The sequence below is a fragment of the Culex quinquefasciatus genome, chromosome 1 (assembly GCF_015732765.1).
Source record: "Culex quinquefasciatus strain JHB chromosome 1, VPISU_Cqui_1.0_pri_paternal, whole genome shotgun sequence".
In the NCBI taxonomy this organism is placed as follows: Eukaryota; Metazoa; Arthropoda; class Insecta; order Diptera; family Culicidae; genus Culex; species Culex quinquefasciatus.
In genome coordinates this window covers 77,386,052-77,407,416 of record NC_051861.1, presented here as the reverse complement: position 1 = coordinate 77,407,416, position 21,365 = coordinate 77,386,052, and the positions used below count along the sequence as shown (strand labels likewise).

General features: G+C 41.2%; 1 protein-coding gene across 1 annotated transcript in view; it reads left to right on the top strand.

The window, feature by feature from the left end:
- The window catches only part of LOC6038480 (death-associated protein kinase related), a 166,271-nt gene that overhangs the window by 141,582 nt on the left and 3,324 nt on the right, over positions 1–21,365 (top strand). Inside the window, 4 exon segments of the mRNA XM_038249891.1 lie at positions 20,503–20,715; positions 20,779–20,954; positions 21,023–21,137; positions 21,139–21,340. Coding sequence (XP_038105819.1) covers positions 20,503–20,715; positions 20,779–20,954; positions 21,023–21,137; positions 21,139–21,340 — 706 coding nt within the window.

Genomic DNA, 21,365 nt, shown 5'->3' with positions numbered 1-21,365 from the left:
TTCGTGTTTTTCTAACTTTGCATTTTTATTTAGATTCTAAAAGTTGTAGAGCAGACAATTACATAGATTTTGATATATAGACATAAGGGTTTGCTTATAAACATCACGATTATCGCGATTTTACGAAAAAAAGTTTTGAAAAAGTTGGTCGTCATCGATCATGGCCGTTCATGGTCACCCGCGACAGACACGAACGACGAAACAAAGAGAAACGCAAAAAGTAACTATTTCAAAACTTTTTTTCGTAAAATCACAATAACTCGTGATGTTTATAAGCAAACCCCTTATGTCTATATATCAAAATCTTCGAAATTGTCTGCTCTACATTTTTGTAGAACATTGTTACACTCTAAAAATTAACCCTGCAAAGTTAGAAAAAACACGAAATTTTAAAAAGACAAATTTTGTTCTAAATGAAAAAACGTTACTTAATCAACCTTTAGGTGGTTGGCGCCTTCCTCACATTTAAAGGGTGCTATCCAAAATGCAAAAAGTGCGTAAATAACACTAAATTGATAGGGTTGTCAGATCTTCAATGTTTTGGACGCTTTGGAAAGGTCTTTTGAATACCTATCCAACGATAGGTCGCATGAGAGATCCGGACAACGTTTTCATGAACATATCTGAGATCCGGCCTCCATAAAGCGTATAAATAACACTTAAGTGCTTATAACTTTTGATAGATTTGTCAGATCTTCAATGTCTTGGACGCGCTGGAAAGGTCTTTTAAATACCTATCTGAAAATGTATAGCATGACGGGTTTTCTTACAAAAACCACCCTTTTTACAATCTTCCGGACTTTTGTTAAAATCGTTTTTTAAGCATAACTTTTGAAGTACTTAACTAAACTGCATGATTTTTAATAGCGACTTATGGGACCCCAAGACGGATCGAATGAGGCCAAAATGGACAAAATCGGTTCAGCCAATGTCGAGATAATCGAGTGACAACTTTTTGATCAACATCCCACCACACACACAGACATTTGCTCAGAATTTGATTCTGAGTCGATAGGTATACATGAAGGTGGGTCTAGGAGGTCTAATTGAGAAGTTCATTTTTCGAGTGATTTTATAGCCTTTCCTCAGTAACGTGAGGAAGGCAAAATGACCCTCCTGGGTCAATGTAGATTCGAAAAGTACATTAAATTTCCCATAAAATGACATGTTCCAAAAATTTTTGCAGTCGAGTAACGAAGAATGGGAGAATTTGTAAAACGTTTTTAGTGTTTTTTTCAATGAAAAATACGTTTTTTCGGAATTCTGAGTACGCCATCAAATCGAGCGTCTAATTTTACATAAAAGTATCTTTTACACCAAATTTCTATCTCATTACCGTTTCAGGCAGCAAATTATTGAAAAACACCTCTTTTTTCGCATGTTCAAAAATGGAAGGGGTCGTACCGCCCCTCCGTCACGAGATATCAAAAAACGGACCTCGGATTCGTGATCTGGGACAAAAGTTACCCCTTAGGACAAAGTTTCACGCAAATCGAAGAGGGGTCGGGGCAACTTTTCCCGATTTCGTGTGAGTTGGTAGAGAATTACCTTATTTAAATTTTTATATTTTAAAAGAGGTTTGCAATTGCCTCAAAAATCAAACCTTCGAACACCTAGTTTCGAGTAGGAATCTCGCAATCGAGAACGCCAAGGCAATGCTGTAGAGCGAATAATTTGATTTTGATTAAAAAACAAGACAAAGAATAAAATCGTTTGTTTGGTTCGATTATCCGAACTTCAATGAAGATATATCCAGAATATTGCCAAGACAGTTTCCAAGAGCATGTAATGCAGCATAATAAAAAACCTGTTGTGTGCTCTTTAAAATTTCCTTTGATATGATCAGAATTAGTGCATCATTATTCAAAACGGCACGTATCTTCAATCTAAACAAATTAATTTATCTCATTGCACATCATCATTGATCGATCGATCGGCAGTGACGACGACTTTGGTTACGTGAACCAAGCTCGGCTAATGCTAATCGGGCGACAACCGAATAGTTCCGTACGCACTTTGGTATTCCGACGTCCAACGACTTGTCCCAATAAGGGTAAAACATTTGCCCTTTTAGAGCGTTAGAAGCAAAAAAAAAGGGGGGGGGGAAACATTGTGTTCACATAATTAAAAGATTAATTACGCCTAATTGATACTGGCAGCACTTCCTTTCCGCCATTGTGTTCGAGTGTCCGAGATGCGGGTTCCCTTTCCCAAATTGGACGTGCGACATTTGAACAGAGAACTTCCTGATTTTACTCTCGTCGTCGTCGTCGTCGAGAGGGGGTTAGAATTTATGGACCCACAAAGTCGGAATCAATTAGCCGCTCCTAGAGTTGACTCCAAATATCCAAATCGGTGCACAATCGATCGAGGTCGTGATGTATCCCCCAGCATGGCAGGCAGGTACGTACTTCGGATAGCTGGCGACACTTGTGTCAACTCTCTTACATAAGTGTGTGGCGTCTATAGACGCCGTCCTCCTCGAGTTGATACGGCTGGGGAGGCAGTAGTACAGAATACAGTTATGGCGTTTGTGTGTTCTTGATCTTGTGAATATTAATGCGGCTGGGTGCACATGGCAAAATCGCACTGTGGAGTGAGAGATCAACACCGACGACGCGTTTGGGTGGTGCTCCAAGTGTCTGCCTTCCAGGGTTCGACGATAGGCATTGTGCATATTTCAGTTTAACAGTGCTCTACCAACAATTTCTGGACATTTGATCACGTAAACTATAATTTCTACTAAGCCATTCCACTAGTTCTGATCAATCTTCTAAAAACTGGATTAAGAAAATATTGAGGCACAACTTGCAGGCACTTTGGAGCTCAAGGTGCACCTACAGTCGCACCCTGGTGCCTCCTACAACGACAACGACAATTCCGACTTGGAGAAACGGGACCAGCGGCCAAGTTGGCGCATACCTCGGACAATTGATTCTATTGATTTACCGGAGTTTTCGCTCGCGTGTCGTTAGAACCCCGTCGGGGTTGTTCAGTTTTAGTCGCCGCACAGAGAGCTCATTGACATTCACGACAGTCTTGGAGTGGAGTCATCGTCGTCGTCGTAATCGTGCGCGGTGACGAAGGACTCTCGACTGATTTTCAATTAGTCTCGGCAGTGTCCAAAAACAGATCAACTTCAATGAGCCCGTTGGCGGCGGCGCCTTCAAGTGCTAAATTCTTGCCATAACTCTCGAGACACGCGGGTCTCTAGTTTTTGCAACACTGTTACGAACTAGAACTTCCACGGCTAATCCTAATTCAGCAGGCGCTAATTGTCGCTGCAAGGCATTCCTCTCACTTGGGCAGCCACACTTCCTAGTGCTGTCAAACAAAGGCCTGGGAAAAATGTTTGTCTCGGAAGGATTGACAGCGATCATTAATTTCAATACGAGAAGAAGAGCACAAAAAAGGCCCGGGATGCTGATGACAGTAGCAGTGGTGCCAGCCCGGAAGTGTGTACGCACTTAGCCCGTTGACTCGTCTCAAAGTGTCTCTCATTTGCCTTGTTGAGTTATGAACTTATGAGGCGCGCAGCATTGCATCGTGAGAGAATTACATACTTCGGCTGGTAGTAAAGTATAATGAACACATGGGTATGGAGATACATCGTTTGAGCTGTCAGTTGATTAGCCACACATCATTTGGATTGATGACTGCCAGAGTGATGTGATAAACAGATGTCAAAGATTTGTGCTCTTGACTGCCGGTCTTTAGCAAGTCCAACGTCCAGCTATCCGGCATATCAATTATATGTCATTTACTAGCTCCCAGAGATCCGACATGGACGTTAGGGTCATTTCACTCATCAAACGTGAATCATTTCCTTCTTAATCCTTAATCCTACAACCCAGGTATAGCTCGCCTTCTAAGTTCCAAGATATGCCAAAGAACCAAAGTCTGCTAACCATTTCCAGTAATACCTGGCAGAACTGTACCAAGATATGTAGTACAACGGCTACCACATTTTTGCAAATCAAATCCCAAGGCTGAGAACCCAGCTCAAAGGTATGCATTACTAAGAACACCAGACTGAATCACGAGTCGTCTCACATTCCATGCAGCAAAGCTGCCGGAATTCCTCCGACTGACCGTCGTGATGACCGCGATTTGGTGTTGTTTTAATCCAATTTGGCAGCACCCCCTGGGCCAGTCACGGCGGCCCGGGTCGAACTCGCTACGACAGCTCGTAAATTTGACGCTTTGCAAAAATAATATCTTCCGAAGGTAAGCGACGCGTTGTGTGCGCGGGTGGGCTGGAATGAATTCTACCCCGGGTAATCCCATTAATGAGTTCCAAATGATACGGCGTGAGGGTTGGCGGTCTTGCGATATCCCTTGGCACATTGTGGGGTAACTTCCAAAACTGATAATTCCAGCGAAAATTAGCTTTAAAATCGATTATAGTGCCAATATAAAGTCAGAGCTGCGCCCATATAGTTCCAATATAGAGCAAAAAGTGATAAATCTCATAACTAACCTTCCTGAATCTTTAAGGGATGCAATCCAAGATCAGCGGAGATTCCTCTAGACGATACTGCGTCGACAGACGAAAGTATGTCTTGCCGACATCGGAGACATGAGGAATTGGCAGAAGGGCAGATCGGCGCCGCCTTCTTCGTCGGCTCAACGCGTTTGATTTATCAGCTCATAATTAATCGCGTCTGTTCGCGCGATTAACGCGCCGTGAGTACTTCCCGATCTGGCCGGGCGTCGTCGCCGTCTGCGGTTTTGACATGGGGAATGTGTTGTTTTCCGAATTCCGGAATTCAGTGTGTCGTATTTTGTGATTTATAGGGCGCCCCGTCATTTGTTGGGGATCGCGGAAATTTGGAAATTGATTGATCAATTAGGCAAATTTTGTGGCGTGGGAAGAATAAAAATAGATAAAGTTACCGTAATTGGGAAGATTTTGATGATTAGTTACAGCGATAGTCCATTAGTTATAAAGTCTCGACTATCCGGGAAACATTGGACCTAGAAACGCATATCATCCCGGATCTTGAAGTTATTGTTATGAACCCACTTTGTAATTCCGAAAAAGTTTCATTTATGCATTAGCAATAGTTAGTGTGACGTTTGCAATACTGCGATTTAAGACGATTAGTCTAATGCACAGGACAACGCCTTTATAGCACTGTCAACTCGATTTTTTCTATGGGGACCATCCATAAATCACGTGAACACTTTTTTGAGAATTTTTTAATTTTTTTCCCTCTGGTTTGACAATTGTTTTTCAAAATAAAACTGTTTTGTATGGATTCGTGAACATTTCCGCTGTACCCCTCCCCTTAAAGTGTCCATGGTTTATGGATGGTCCCAAACGTCACACCTAAATCCTGATTTCATCTTTCAAATTCGTGCAACCCAAATCGGTAATACGATGTCGATTCTTTCCAACATCCCATACGCGAACCATAATGAAAATGCTTTCTGCGTAGACCTTCAGAAGAAAAGCTGCAGCTGTGTTGATTGAAAATTGATGACCAAACAGCAATGCGTTGACCCCGTTCACCAGCATTAAGCCATTCCAGCGGACTTAGCGGGATAGCTGAAGAATAAGTACTTATAGATGGTCATTATCATTGTCCCACGACTTGAGCCAAAATATGTCTTCATGAACCCAGTAAAGTGGTCGAAGGTGTAAATGATGTGGGGCCCGGTCTTCTTCGACGAACAAATTCTCTAGTCCACTACTTTAAGAGACATGGAAATAGGAAGTGTAATCCTTGTTACAAGATTTAGATTCATACACGGAGAAAAAAGAGTTCCCAAAATCGTGAACAAGCGTTCATGAAAATGGGAACCTCGAACAAAGTGTTCAAATTTCATGGTACGTTTTTCAAAATCGTACCATGGGATTTGAACACTTTGTTCGAGGTTCCCATTTTCATGGAAGGAAGTTGTAATCTCTGCTACAAGATTTATACAAAAACCTGTTATAACAGCAAATCATCATCTGAATCTCAATCAATCTGAAGAATGTTATGCCACCCAATAACTGCTTTTCAAAGGCCAGACCTACTGAGGTTGAATTTACCGCAAAGATGAATCTTTTAGGAGGGTCGATTGAAATTTCCTGTGTTCCGTCTCCTTCCCACAGACTCGCCCAAGCTGACGATCCCCAAGTGCACAAGTGCCACAAGTGAGACATAAACTAACGCCTCGTTAAGCCGTTGATGTTGGGGGTTTGGTGACGGAAACTTCCCAGGATCCTCCAAACTTGTTCTAGGCAGCCAGCAGTAAAATTCGATATTTATCGGCGGGCGGCTGCCGTTTTGACACTTGTGCGATCATTAGGTGGATCGGCCTCGCCGGGAGTGTTGAGGAACCTGCTGCAAACTGTTGTAGTTATATGGACACTTGCGGCGAGTTGGGCTGTGGGCGAAAACCGGTGATCTTGGGCGATTTGAATCGGTCGTTGGAGATAATGGATTAATTGCGTTGGGCGTCCGTGGAGTCATAATTGAAAGAATTAAAAAGTTAAATATCCTTGTTGTGAGGATCGTATGAATGTGCGTTAGGTATGAACTATACAGGAAGTTCGAATGGGAAAGGACTTCTAGTGTGTTGAAGATGTTGATTGAATGCGCCATCATATCCGAAGCTATTTGATGAAATTTAATGAATAACTGACAACAAGTTATTTTTATTGCGGAAAGAAGACTAGGAAGGAGAAATAGACTTGAAAATGCATATTGAATGTTGAGTACTGTTTCTGATTAGTGGTGATTTCTAAAAACTTTGTATCATACGATTTGCTTTGTCTGAACCCCAACCAAACTATCATCCAATCATCACTGCTCAGTTACTTTTAATTAAAACGCTTCTTCTATTTTAAAGTCACATACGTGAAGTCATAGGGTTGCCATCTACTTTTTTGGCATTCATCGTTTGTTTTCAGTTGTCTTTTCGAAAAAAGTGATTTAATGAACAAGTTTGACTGAAAAATAATAAGTTAACTTTGCAATTTGTCCTCGTTACCCTATACCAAACGAAAAACGAAACTTTGTGAGCAAAGTGTCAAGATTGCTGATCCCTTGAGCGTATCTTGTCTTGATGGAATGTTAATTGAGCCACATGATGGAAGCCAGCGAATAGCTGTGCACACTTCTAGACTGCTGTGTATCGTATGGTAGTTTATGGGAGTGTTTAGAAAACGGCAACCTTGACAGTGACTTTATTAAAATTAGATAAAACTTGTTTAAACGAAGGGTTCAGATGGTTTTCGCTTCCCACAATTTCTCTATTTATCCTTGAAAGCTGTAAGCACCCCAAATATTTGCTTCATTAATCCGCGCTACAAATCCCATTCATAAACCGTCTTACGACCAACTTTCGACGTTGTGTTGACCATTAGTCATCCATCTCCCATCAGTGCGAGATTAACTTGTATCGCTCGATTGTCAGCTTAGACTTTTCGTCACACCAAGCTGTACGGCCTAGGATATATACACGTGTCCGAACGCCAACGCCTCAGACCTATTCTGGGGGTGTTCGCCAAAAAAATTGAGGCCAGCAATCAGCGAATCAACGCTGGTGGACTCCCATTCATCGCGAATATCGCAGCGATGAATGAGTGATTAAGTCTACCCTGATTTGGTCCGGAGTTGGTAGCGAGATTTTGAACGGGGGGTTATTCTATGTTAGGACCCCAGAGTGACAGTACTGAGGGTGTGTGGGAGTTTTGACGGTCGAAAAAGAAACGGGTTTCGTTTTAATTAGAGAGTCACCACGCGTACGCACTTTTTTTTTGGAACGGTAAGAACCGGTCCGAATCTTGATGGAAGTTCATGTGGTAGCTTAGCGTTGTTTGATTTCTACTTACTCTTTTTGTATTGAAGAATCAAACAGGGTCTAAAACTTAAGTGTAAATCTTAGTAACATGACTTCCTCAAAACTAAAAATACATTGCAAACCTTAAGTAGTCTTCATGTTCTGCTAGGTGGATCCACAACCAAGCCCGGTCTAGAGCGGGTGTCAAGCGAATTAAGCTGTCACAGCAGCAGACCCAGCTTCATTCAGCGTTGCAAAGATAGGCAAAGATTTGGACTAACTGATTGAGGTTAGGTAGGTCGTCGTACACGCTAAACGCGAAACAGTTCATTCATTCATTTAATAATGATGGCCAAGTGCGTGAGCGTCGCGTGTCCCATAAATTTGACACTGATCTTAATCGTCAACTTTTTGTTGAATGGATTTGTTAATTTTGTGACGCATGTGGGTCTTACTGGACAATGTTTGGGTGTTTATTGTCAGCAGAATTATGACACCAAATGTCATGGTGCTCTGGGCAATTTGATCTGATCGTTTGTTAATATTAAGCTTTTTTGTCTAAATACCATCGCTTATCAGGCAGTGTCCTTTGCAAAAAAAAGATTAAATTGCGTCAGGCCAAACTCGTTGCTTAAAAATGTCACGTCTATGGCCTAGCTCCCCGAACCCAGTGCTGATACGTCTCTGCAGTCCTTCGAAGAATCGATGGTGTGGCTTTGTGCTTCACACGCGCTCACAATATGTAAATGACATATTTTTACGATCCCGAGCAGGTCTCAATTACGGTTTTGCAAATTCAGTATTCTTTTAACGACCGTTTGATTCACAGCATTTAATTAGTCGCCGGGCTGATCGATCCCCAACGACTGACCCCGCAAGATAATTTACGATTATTGAACTTGCCCTAGTCAGCAGAATATAAGAGTTACTTTCCAAAAAGTCTCACCATTCAAAAGAGGCTCTCCGGAGAGTGAACGCCTCGTTGTTCTTGGACAATACGGGGGTGAGCTTGGAGTGGTCCTTCTGGCGCAAAGTCGCCTGAACGTCAAAACTCTAAAGAGCGCCACCACTTACCGGCGGAAATGTGGTCCGCTTTGACTCTTGGAGAGGATTTCTTTTAGGAAGCTGAACAATACGTTTTTGAACGCGTATTGTCGCCAGAAGTGGTTCTCGAAAAAAAGGTGATTCATGAATGGAACCTCCAGGGTGACGTAAGTAAGCAAGGTGAAATCATAAATCACCACGGACACAGCCAGGTTCGATAAATTGATATCGACGAGTATCTTCATCAACTCACTGTGGCGGTTCGGCAGTGTTTCAAACTTCACCTCTTATTTATGAAAAATTGAGCTTATTTGATTAAGGTTCAATCGGTCCAGTCTAAACCCATTCGCTTTCTGCTCCTTACTTTTGTTTTTAAATCGCACTTGCAAAAAACATTATTACAATCATAATTCGTGCTATTATTATGGAATTTTTGTTATTTTCAGTCGCATCAAATGGATGTATTTTCACACCGTTTTACAACCAACAGTCTGATAACAAACAGGGCTTAAAAAGTCAAAGGAAAAACACCACTAAGTGAATAAATTGCACCAAAATTCATCAAGAAACAACTTTAAATTTAAATACTAATTGAAATAACAGCCCATTTATCACTTGACCAAGGTGGGAGCTTTTGTCGTCCCCAATAGCTCTCTTTCTTTACGAAGGGGAGATCATCATCTGAGACAATGCCCCCATCAAACCGTCATCATGTTTGGGACATCGAGTGATTGTAGTCAATTGCGTTACGAAGACGATGATGGGCCAACGGGGCTCTTTCGAGGTCGCTATTCTTGGCCACACTGTTAGCTGAGGTAATCGACGTAATTTACCAAAGGGGTCGTCCACCGTGGTGACATCGCGCAATTACCACACTAAAAGTATGGCAGGTGTCCGATTGAGTAACCCGGGCATTTTCTGGGGCAATCGCATAAATGTTTAGGGTTGAGAGTTTGTGAGTATGGTCTGAGATAGGTTTTCTGCCCACCATTGATAAAACGGTTAATATCATCTTTTGACAAAAACGAGAGAGAATGTTCCAACGCATCTTCTGGAACTTGAATTTTACTGAAATAGTGTTGCGAATGCGAAAAATCAAACGGCTAGTATGTCACTCTTATGGGAAATTGCCTTAAAGGAGATTTTGTGTCAAACACTAAAACGCGTTTTTCTTGGAATACTTGATTTGGCATAATAGCCGAATTTTCAATTATGGGCAGTATTGTTGAAGATTATATATTGATTGACGTCAAGTTAATATGCTTAAAATCTAGGATTCTGATCAGATCCGTTGACATCTCGGGTCATAAAGTTTCGTCCGCTTTGAAGACGTCTCCTTTTGGCTCTGCCCATGGCCGTTGTTACACCGTAATATACCAGCCAGCTGCCTCCCAACACTGCAATCAGTCCGGCCACCACAAACCAAGCATTCCTGTTTTGTTTATTATCGATCACCTTATAGCACTTTTCAATCAGATTTGTGTGGTATATCTCAAAATATCTACAGTCACATTCAAGATATTCTGACACGATGTCCTTTTCATGTTTGCTACGAAAATGTACGATCATCATTGTATTGGTTCTACCAGGCACTTGCTTGGGAACTCCAATCATGCATCGGTCCCTTAAAGTCTCATCCCGGCAGACTTTAAACTCTAACAATGTTCCGTCGATGGTACCGTTGAGTCGCACGAAAGCATTCCGGTTCCAGCTGTGGCAGGACGTTTGCCCTCCCGATTCCGGACCAATTTCACAGTCGAGCTGAGCCTGAATGCAGTCCAGCACGGCTGGATCAGCACCTGCTGAGGCTTGCTGGAGAGTTTGGGACCGTCCTGGAACTAGCGCCATTCGAATTGTCTTCGGAACGAAGTAGCGAACGGTTTGGCACGATCTTGGCGGTGACATCCGAAATGCTGAACACATGGTCCTTCCAGTTGTGGCTTGAGGAATCAGCCACAGAAGTAAAACTGACAAGAACATGACGATCCGTTTTCTGTGAAACTTGGGAAAGGTTTGAACAGTATAGCTTCTTGAGTAGCTTCAGCAATTCAGCTGAGAACTTTGACATCTGCAGTACTTTCGACAGTCCATCATTATTTAGTACCAGCATTGAGTAAGGGTCTTAATATCATTATTGTCGCAAGACCTTAAAACAACAAGTGGTTCGTTTCGAACACGCCACTGCGGTAGCATTTCCGGTCACCAATCCAAAAGCCACGAGTTCGAGCCCCCACGATAATCTAATTAAACTTTTTTTTGGCACATTCAGACTGGCTGGGAGTTAACTGATGACGTCAAACTTACCGTTTCTTTGTCCAACAACTCAACAGAAACGGCTTCCAATCGGCAAAATCAATCAACAAGCGTCCACTCCAAAAGGACTTTGAAATCCGACACCAGGCCAGCAATCAGCGTTGACATATTTGTCGCACTTTGACTGCCAAAGCCGATTTTCGTCACTTTTACCTGGCGAGGACCCGAAGGTTCCTTCTTTGGCAAACCTACTGTCCAGAAATCACGCGGGGACAATCGTGAAAAGACTTGGGGTTGACGCGCCACTCAATTATCAGCCATCGGGGATACTCGAGGAGTTGTCCTCTGAGGACACACCACCGGCTGACTGACGATGTGCGGACTACGACGAAGTAGCACAATCGGATCAGGTGGGCCCAAATTAGGCATGATCGCCGATCATTATGGGTGGGATTAATTTTTCATTTGGACACAGGCGGATTACAATCTGCGAAGTTTTCTGCAGTACGGTGCAACGCAGGGATCGTTTTGATGCGGGGGAGTTTCAAGTTTGGCAATGAATTCTTGGGTCATTATGTCTTCAGGAGGTTCAGTTTGCCCATTCAAAGCTGGATGCTGCCAACCAAGAGGAAAGTGCTCTCGAACTGGTAGTCAAAACGGTCGAGAGCATTTTACTCCCAAGTTGATCGGAATGAAATCAATTTCTTAAATTTGATTACAACAATCCAGCATGGTGTTGAGGTAGCATCTCCGCCTTCTAATCCGGAGTTGCGCGTTAGGATCCCACTCATTTGACGCCTGAAAAATTTAACTCTGCTTCATAAGTATCAAAAACATTGTTCCCATTCCTTCCACCAGACATACCAGACTGTGCTGCAATTTAGTACCATAACACCTTGGTACACCAAATTCGTGGGTGTTTCCGCCCCGACGACGTCGGTCTCGCCGAAAAAACATCGCTCGCAACATCATTGCTGCGCGCATAATTGTTCGGTGTGTCCTTGCATTATCTGCGCCGCCGTCTTTCCGATTCGGAACTGGAGCTGGAATGCTTGAGCGGGGCTCCCTGTGGCGGAAAGGCCCTCCGGCAACAATAACATCTCAAAACCCGCTCAAAAAGTGTCAGAAGTGGCGCCCACTCGTGGCGAGCGCGTGTCAAATTCTTCAGTACGTACGCGCCCTCTGCGGGGTCTTTCTCGGAGAAGGTCATCTCGCAGTGGTGCAGTTTGCGGGCACTGTGGGATGGGTTGTAGGAAATAAGTGGTCAAATTTTGAATAATCACAGAATATTTGTCTATGCAATGTTATTTGAACTATTTTTGTACAATACTTTAAAAAATATTTTGATAAGTTGTTTGTTTACATCCCGTTATGCTTCAAGTAATTCAGTAGAAAAAAGCTTTTTCAATAGCTGTAATTGAATGCCAAACTGATAATTCAAAAAAAAATGTTTCTAGAGAAGGAATTTTCTGATCGACTTGGTGTCTTGGGAAAGGTTTATTTAGAAAAATAGGCTCAAACAAATTATATCGCGTAATACGATATTTTTTGATTACTTGTACTATGAGATTGTACTTTTGAGATATGACGCAAATTTCTTAACATTAGTTTGTTGCAGTACGATCAGGGAAACTTCACTACACTTATAGCAATATTTTCCTGATCACAGATTGTGATTAGATAATCGATTGTTGAATTTCTATCGCTCACATTACAATGTATACGGAAAAGGAAAATAAATTTATTTGTGACCACCATCAAAATTCGACTGTGTGCGATGTTTCTCAGAACTATTCGGACGAAGCCGTCCTCAAGCCACCGAAAATCTCGACCCTTTCCAATAGATCTCAGCGGTGATCTCCAATCGAAACCATTTCGCAACGGTTTCGCACAAAAGGTACACCCAACGCGGGCCCAAAAGTGGTCATTAAGGGGGCGCAATTGTTGTGCGCGAACGGACGTCTTAACTCTCTTGACAGTGCTGTGCACCTTCTGCTTCTGCTTGAAATTTGAAGTTCAAACTCATTCAAATTCAGTTCAGCCACGATCGAATGACATTGAGTTGCTCCTTTCTGTTGTTGTCTGAACTTCAGCATTTTTTCGTACTTTTTTGCTTCGCCGGACCAAAAATAAACCTCTTTGGCGTGCAGGACGACTTGGATGGTTCAATAAATCTTTGCCTAAGTCAATGTTTTCATTCTGCCTAATTGAACAATTGGCACTACGACGATGGCAGAAGCAAGTCTCGCGTTTAAGCTCCGCACCGTTTTTGGATTGCGACCGGGGCAGGCGATCGATTGGCCCGTGCAAGGACACGCACGTAATTTATCGATTTCGAAATAGAAACAGACAAAAGTGGGTAGGATCTCTCCTGCTGCTGGCGGAGACGAGTCAACTTTTGCGAACTGTTCGTAAAAAAAAATGAAGAATGAAGAGCGCGCGCCCGCGAATAACGCAGAGTTGAACCTTGATGTTGTGTGTACTCTGTGCGAGTACAAAGTGATGGGTGGGCGGTTGTCGTCAAGACTGGGAGCTGACCTGGTTTTTTTTTCTTCTGCTGAACTCTCTGAGGTTGAAGAGCAGAATGCTATAATGGTGCGTGCCGCTGGCTGTCGAGAGAACGAGGGTCGAATGACATCCGCCGGATAAGGCTTGAGCCGGGGACAAGAAGGTCAGAGGGTACGGTAATGTGGGTCGAAGTTTGAAATGCATGAAACGTCGCTTTTTTAATGTACTGTTCAGTTCTATTTAAGAACAGTTTGACAATGTTGAAAATCAGATAAGATCTCCGCAACATAATTACACGTTACAAAACAGATGTCTATAAAAACCCGATTTAATATCACCAGAGGTGAAATAGAGCCTTTCTTACAAAATCATGAAACTCCGACAAATATATTGGTGCAATTAATTTTTCAGAAACAAAACGATACCACCCAGTGAGAATTTGACTTAAAGCTTCAAATATTTCCAGGCTAAACCTCGAATACCATTTTTTTAATTTCAGAGGTACATTATGGGTCGCAAGGTATTAAAATTTAATTAAGAAAAACATACTGGATTGACATTATTAGAAAAATATAAAGCGTACTCAGTCTTTAATGTTAGTCTATGATTAACTTAAAAAAATATGTATATATATGTATGTAAATATGCTGGATTAACAATCAGAAATGTTTATAAAAAAAGGGCCGTAATTTAGCTATTTCTCACTCCGTTGCAACGTCAAGTAGTAATCCATGTGCCAAATGAAAAGTTCAACTTTAAATTAGTTTGCCATAGTCACTACTTGTAGAAAATTCAGTTTACAATCCAAATCTGTGATAATATTTAATTTTGGAGCAGGTTTTGATATCATACGAGACATATTTCGAAAAAATAAAGTGAAAAATTTCGTGACGTTGCAACGCCGGAATGTATTTTCTACATAGTTACAACTATAGGGTAATTTTATGTTGAAATTGCATAATTTTTGTGAGATGTTAAATATCTTCACCTAAACCAATCATCGCTGAAAATATTGCCCACATTTTTTTTCTTAAGTATATTAATCAGATGTAGTTTTTTTTCTTTCACAACAAACTGTACAAGAGTACCGTAAACTAGGGTGAATCGAGACTACAGTCTGAATAGGGACTAAAGCTTGAAATTAGTAAACAAATGCACTATTGTTGTTGCTCTGTGTCTGTTCTATTCGAAACCGATAAAAAATATCCAAATGTTGTACAGTAACAAGGCTGTCCCAATTCGCCCCATGTGTTCTGTTTCACCCCAGATGACGGTATTTAAGAAATCAATTTTACCAAAAACTGAAAAAAACACCTCAAAAGTTTTCAAAATTAGAGCAATTGATACTTGAAATCTGCACTCTTTTAAACATTTCTGCCTTTTAATTAGTTTTGTTATGAAATATGGCTTCATAAACATAACCTTACAGACTTTTAAACCAACTTTTGAAAAATTTATAAAAAAGTGTCAAATCAACTGTTAAAATTAAATTAAAGAAGTTATATTGATGCAAATTTTCCCATATCAATAAGTTAAATAGATCACCAAAACAAAACAACAGACTTGTTTACTCAGTTTTTATGTCCAAAATAATTATACCCCCGAATCCTGTTAATGGATATTCGCATTTTTTGGATATGTTATGTAAAATATTACAACGAATCAGGGAAAAATATTTTCAGATACGAGCCCTTTGATCCCAGACCTACAATTCTGCAAATGAAGTTTTCATAAGACTTTTCCAAATAATCAGCTTGTTTTCTGGACCTCAACATATTTTTCCTTAAACGCTTAGCTAAAAACCTGGGTGCTGAAAAGACAGGATGCGTGACGTGATTTTCGAATGCTCCCCATTGCTCCTCACTACTACAACTACACTGCAGCTGTAAATATAAACAAAGTAGAAGGCTATGTTCAAGCTCAAGCGTGACATATTTTTTGCTGCTGAAGTGACTTGTTCTGAAACATTTTGGATCAGTTGATGTTTAATTTTTTGCTCAAAATTAAGTGATTTGCGCTTTTTTTGCTTGCAGATTAAACGATGGGCGGCCAAAAGATGCCTTTTTTGTTTTCGACGTGACGAAAAATTGCATCAGAAGTGGGTGGCATTTTGTGAATCAGAAGAGCAACCGAATGGAATTTCCGAAATTATGTATCTTTGAAGCGTAGTCATAATATCGGAGGAAGATTATACAATATTATTTGGTAGATGCCATCCATAGTTATTTATAATTCGTAGCTAACATTTCAAAAAACGCCATAAACATAGGTTTTGCATAAGACATAGCGCTTATTTAAATGTTTGCGACGAATAATGCCAATCTCGATTTCCACACTCTTCTTAAGATTTGTTGACTTCTAATACCTCAAAAGCTCGAAGCCATCGACTTTTTTATTCCTGACAAAATAAATTATAGATCGATTACAATACTTGCCACTTCTTGGTATCATTTTGCGAATAGTAAATTGGTTCCGTTTTGACAGCTCTAAATTGAGGCCGCTTTTCGAACCACTATTCTGCACCCAGCTAAAAACCTTTCTTTTGAAACGCAGTGCTTTAAAGCTGGTCCAACCAAAATGTGAAATATGTGGTTTTTGCGAAAATTTACGGAAATTGTAATTGGACCACCCTATTTCGGATAGGAGCACCCTAATTGCCAAACAAAAAAACGGGGCCTATTATTCTGGCTAAGGAACTTCCATGCCAAATTGGAGCCGAATCGGAACACTTTTGATTTGGAACCTTCATGTTAATGAAATTTTATGTCACATCAAAAAAATAAATATTGAAGGGTATGCTCTAGATTTTCTTCATTTACTCTTGTTTTTCTATTTCCATTAAAAAATATTTTCCATTCCATTCGTCATTTTTCGATCAACTCAGTTGGCGAGCAGCATTTGTAACGAACTGGACCATGCTCTCAGTTCAGTTACCGAACAAGTATTGTACTCTCAGAAACTAAAACTTATAGATAAATGCATACATAAATACAATGGAAAATAGAGAAGCCACTAAAGAAAGGTATAGGTTTTACTTTAAGCCAGGACGTCATTTCCATCTTCGTAAATATGTCGATTCAGCATGAATTATAATCGGAAAAATCGTCAAAAAAAATCACACTGCATCGATTTTCGACGCTCTATCGATTCACCTTGACAGAACTCGTCTATCTCCAACCCTCGAATTTTGAGAAAATAAATTCCGTGGAGGTCGAGTGATGTTCGTATGTGGTAAAATTTTGCTAAATTTTGTGTCGCGCCGTTCTCAGCTCCCATATATCCGATTTCGATTCTTCTAAATGCAGATGAAAGCTAGTGTGTTGAACCTGGGCGAGTTGCCGCGCAAATTTCGAAATATCCATCTGTTTTCGGATGCGGCCAGACTTTTCAACAAAATACACAGTTTTCAAATGAAAATATGGTCAATTTTTTTCATTTTCATATCTCTTATTTTTTCTTAAAAATTGCATTTTTCGAGCCCTACAACCTCCCAAATTTTCATCCAGATTCATAATATGGTTCTGGAGTTAGAGCCGTTTGATTGACCTACAGTCATCCCTCATATTCGGAACAGTTTACAGATCGGCCAATGTTCAACAAATCATGAAAAATCGATAATTGAACATAATGATTACCTTCATTTGAAAGCTTTTCTTGCGATCTTTCGATTGATGTATAGATATTTTTACGTTTTATATCAAGTTTTTAATGAAAAAACATTGACCCTGGAAATCCACAAATTTGGAACACTTTTTTCTTACGATGTAAACAAACTTTTTTTTCTCTCCAGGAGAACATATTTTTTACAAAATAATGACTTCACACTCTGAAACCAATAAAACTCAAGCTTAGTGATGTTTTAAATATGGTCTGATAACTTTTTTGTGAAAATATCAATTAAATTCAGGTGTTCCACAATTGTGGAAGGCACAATAACATCCCACAATTATGGAACAGACAATTTGGAGGCAGTGTTTTGCAGCGCTGAATAAAATAGTCTCGAAATGCAGTTTTTTGTTCAAAATGAACTACTTTTGCTAGTGAAATAACAAGAGAATGTCTAAATAAAGGTCCTAAAAATAGCAGGGACGACAGAAAAGTTGCATTTTGCATCCAATTGTCAAATTACCACAAAAGTGTTCCGAATTTGTGGGTGTTCTGAATATGTGGGATGACTGTACCATAAGAAAAAATCCCTAAAAAGGTAAAAGCCCACCTGGTGACATTCGCCAACATTTTTCATTTCTGATTTTTATTCAAATTTTTTTGCTACATTCATAGTACAGACCACGAGTGAGCATCTGAAACAAATTCGACATCGATCGGCAATCCCGATCAATTTTTAGAACGATTTACTTTTTGCCTTTCTTACTAAAGAAAGGTATAGGTTTTACTTTAAGCCAGGACGTCATTTCCATCTTCGTAAATATGTCGATTCAGCATGAATTTTAATCGGAAAATCGTCAAAAAATCACACTGCATCGATTTTCGACGCTTCGACGCTTCGTCGCCAAGTCGACAAGTTGTCAAGTTGAGCTTCGAATACTGGCGCGAGAATGCTGGCGCAAATATTTGCTGGCTCGACTTATACTCGTTTGTAGTAGCTTGTCTACCGATGTTTCCTACAACATGTCGACGTCGTCGTGCTATCTTGTCGCACCCGCCATTTTGACGTTCCGAGAAAAACGCGTTTCAATGTTTGACCTTGAATATTCAAAAACGAGAGCACGCAATGTAAACAATAACAAACACGTTTTGTTTGGCTGACCATTCTGTGCATTGTCCCAAAGTTTGGTTGAAGTTGGTTGCTGGAGTCCCGAGTTATAATTACAAATGTTTACGGTAGTCTAGCTTGTACGTGCGACAAACGCATCCTGACTTTCCTGGCCTGAAATCCCTTTGGCCTTTTGTCGCACTTACATCAATTTTCATGGAGTGACAAGATAGCACTACAAGATTGAAACTACTTTCATATGTAAAGTGACAAAAATGCACGGAGTTTTTTCGGTTTTTGTTGAATATCTCAGGATTGAAATCGAATTTTGGGGATCTGTGAAGGTCAAAAGGTGAGGCATTGTGAGCTGCACAAAATGGCGTTCTTAACTCAATTTGGCCCAAAATGCACGTACGACAAGTTAGCACGATGGCGACGATGTAAGATATCGTAGCTTTTCGGTTTCTTTTGCCCTGATTGTTTTTGCATAACTGTCCAATGTTTATTTAAAAACTTTTGTGACATAGGACATTCATCCGGCTACAATCTGTTTGTTTCCGTGGGCTCCGAAAATCGCCTAAAAGTAGACTCAATTTTTTCGTGATTTCGTAAGTTTATTTAACAGGATTCATTGGATTCCAATAGGAGCTTTCTAAGCTTTTCATCGTTTATATCGTTTTCAAAGTTTTCAATGCTGGCGACGCCAATGGCTTTCTACCTAAGGTACTCGTGATTGAGTGTGTAGTGGTGCGGTTGTAAAAATAGCTATCTCTGACTCTGTCACATTCGTAGAAGCTGAATGGCTATCTTCCCTGCACCGTGCGGCACACGCGGTTCACTTATACCTCGGTTTTTCTTTGCGCCTACCGCGGTGTGCGTTGTCACTGACGCATGTGAAGCTTGCTATGCTCGCGTTTGTCATAAACGCTTGTTTGATTAAGAATATGTACGATTAAAAATATTCTTTTGGTGAAAATGGCGTTTTTTGTTTCTGTTGGAAATCATATCATTTATAATACTTTGCTTTCATCATAAGACTTTCTTCTTCTTCTAAACAAAGTCAATGTTATGAATTGAAAAAAGTTCTACCATCGTTATATTCTTTAGTAAGAAAGGCTCTATCTCACCCCAGGTGGGATTAAATCGGGTTTTTTGTTTAAAAAAGGTTGCTCATAATCATAATTTTAGAAAAATATAGTGCGACCACGGGTTAAGGCAGGTTTCATCAATGCTCGCCATTTAGAGAAAGACTTCATACTCTTCTGATATTCTAAAATTTTATTATGTATATCGAGTTTAAAGCGTGTTGGAACATTGAAGATAACTTAAATCTGAAAAATACACCTCACTTTCCGCCGAGGGTTAATTAAATCAGATTGGTCCAAAGTATCCACCGATTCGACCTTCCGGTTTGCAGCCGCGCCGGTCCAAAGCTTCCGCGTTGTCTCTCGTTCTCTCTGTTGCTGCAGTTTGCAGTTAACTCGGGCTCCGGTCATCGGTTTCCCGGTGTGTGCTGAGCAGGTCATTAAAATCATTTTGTCGGATCTTGGTTGGATCCACACCACACAGCTGATGAGTTGAGCCGTTCGGAGTGTTGCTTCTTGTTTGTTTACAAGACAAAAACATGATATATTGCAGTTTTGCACTGGAAAAAGTTGTTCATTGAAAAAAATTGAAATTAATTTGTTAGAATTTCAAAGATTCTGGTTTTTTATTTCAATGTAAAAATATTTTAGTATTTCTTTTTTAACTGTGGAAGCACACACACACGCACGTGGTCAGCATCTGTCGAAAAACATGACTACGACTTGTGTGCGTGCGCACGTTGCTACTATGCACGTTGCTACGTTTATGAATGAATCGCGAACCACGTTTTGTGAATGGGTTTCGCCTCGTTTTGGCTTCGCGTCGTCGTCTTTGGCGCGCGCGTTTCGTTCGTTCGTGTTTTACTACAATGAGTGTGCGTGATTCGGCGCTCTTCGGCGGCCACTTCCTGTGCCCTTGCCACTGACCCGATGGACGCAAAGTTTGCGTCGCGTGGGTAAAACGCTTAAAAAACTGGTGTGGATCAGTGCCTAGAAGAAAGTTCCAAAAAATCGTGCTTTGCTCAAAAATCTAATAATTTGTCGTAGAAACACACAATTTTTTTTTTCGTTTTTTTTAATCTAATCTTCTAATGATTTTTTTTCTCATTTTCCACTCCCCAGAGGAAAGTACGGCACGGTGCGGCGAGCGGTCGACAAGAAGACCGGCGTCCACTATGCGGCCAAGTTCCTGCGGCGGCGCCGCCGCGGCCAGTGCTGCGCCAAGGAGATCAACCACGAGATCGCCGTGCTGATGCTGTGCGCTAGCTCGCAGCACATTGTCCGGCTGCATGCGGTCCACGAGACGCGCTCCGAGACGGCACTGATCCTGGAACTGTATGTGTTTTGGGCAATTTTTGTAAGTTGCAAGTTTAATGAATTTTGATTTTTTTTCCCCAGCGCAACCGGTGGCGAACTGCAGACAATCATCGACAACAAAGGGCAACTGTCGGAGGAAAAGGCTCGAACGTGTATGCGCGAAGTTCTGCGTGCCCTCAACCATCTGCACAAACAGTCCATCATCCATTTGGACCTGAAGCCACAGAACATTCTGCTTATTGGAAACGACGTTGAAGGTGAGTTGGAGTTGACCTTTTTGCATATCGCAGGAATTGTAATTTTCATGATTTCCTTCTCTCTCCAGACGGTTTGAAGCTATGCGACTTCGGTATCGCGCGTATCATCGGTGATACGGGCAAGATAATGGAAATCCTGGGCACCCCGGACTACGTCGCGCCGGAGGTGCTCCAGTACGAGCCACTCGCTGCGGACCGACATCTGGTCGATCGGCGTGCTGACGTACGTGCTATTGACGGGCTACTCGCCCTTTGGCGGCGACAACAAACAGGAGACGTCCCTCAACATTACCAAGTGCCTGCTCGACTTCCCGGAGTATCTGTTCGAGAACGTGTCGGAGGATGCGATCGACTTTATCAAGTGTGCGCTTCGAATCAAGCCAAAGTAAGTAAAACAGATTATCAAAGCGA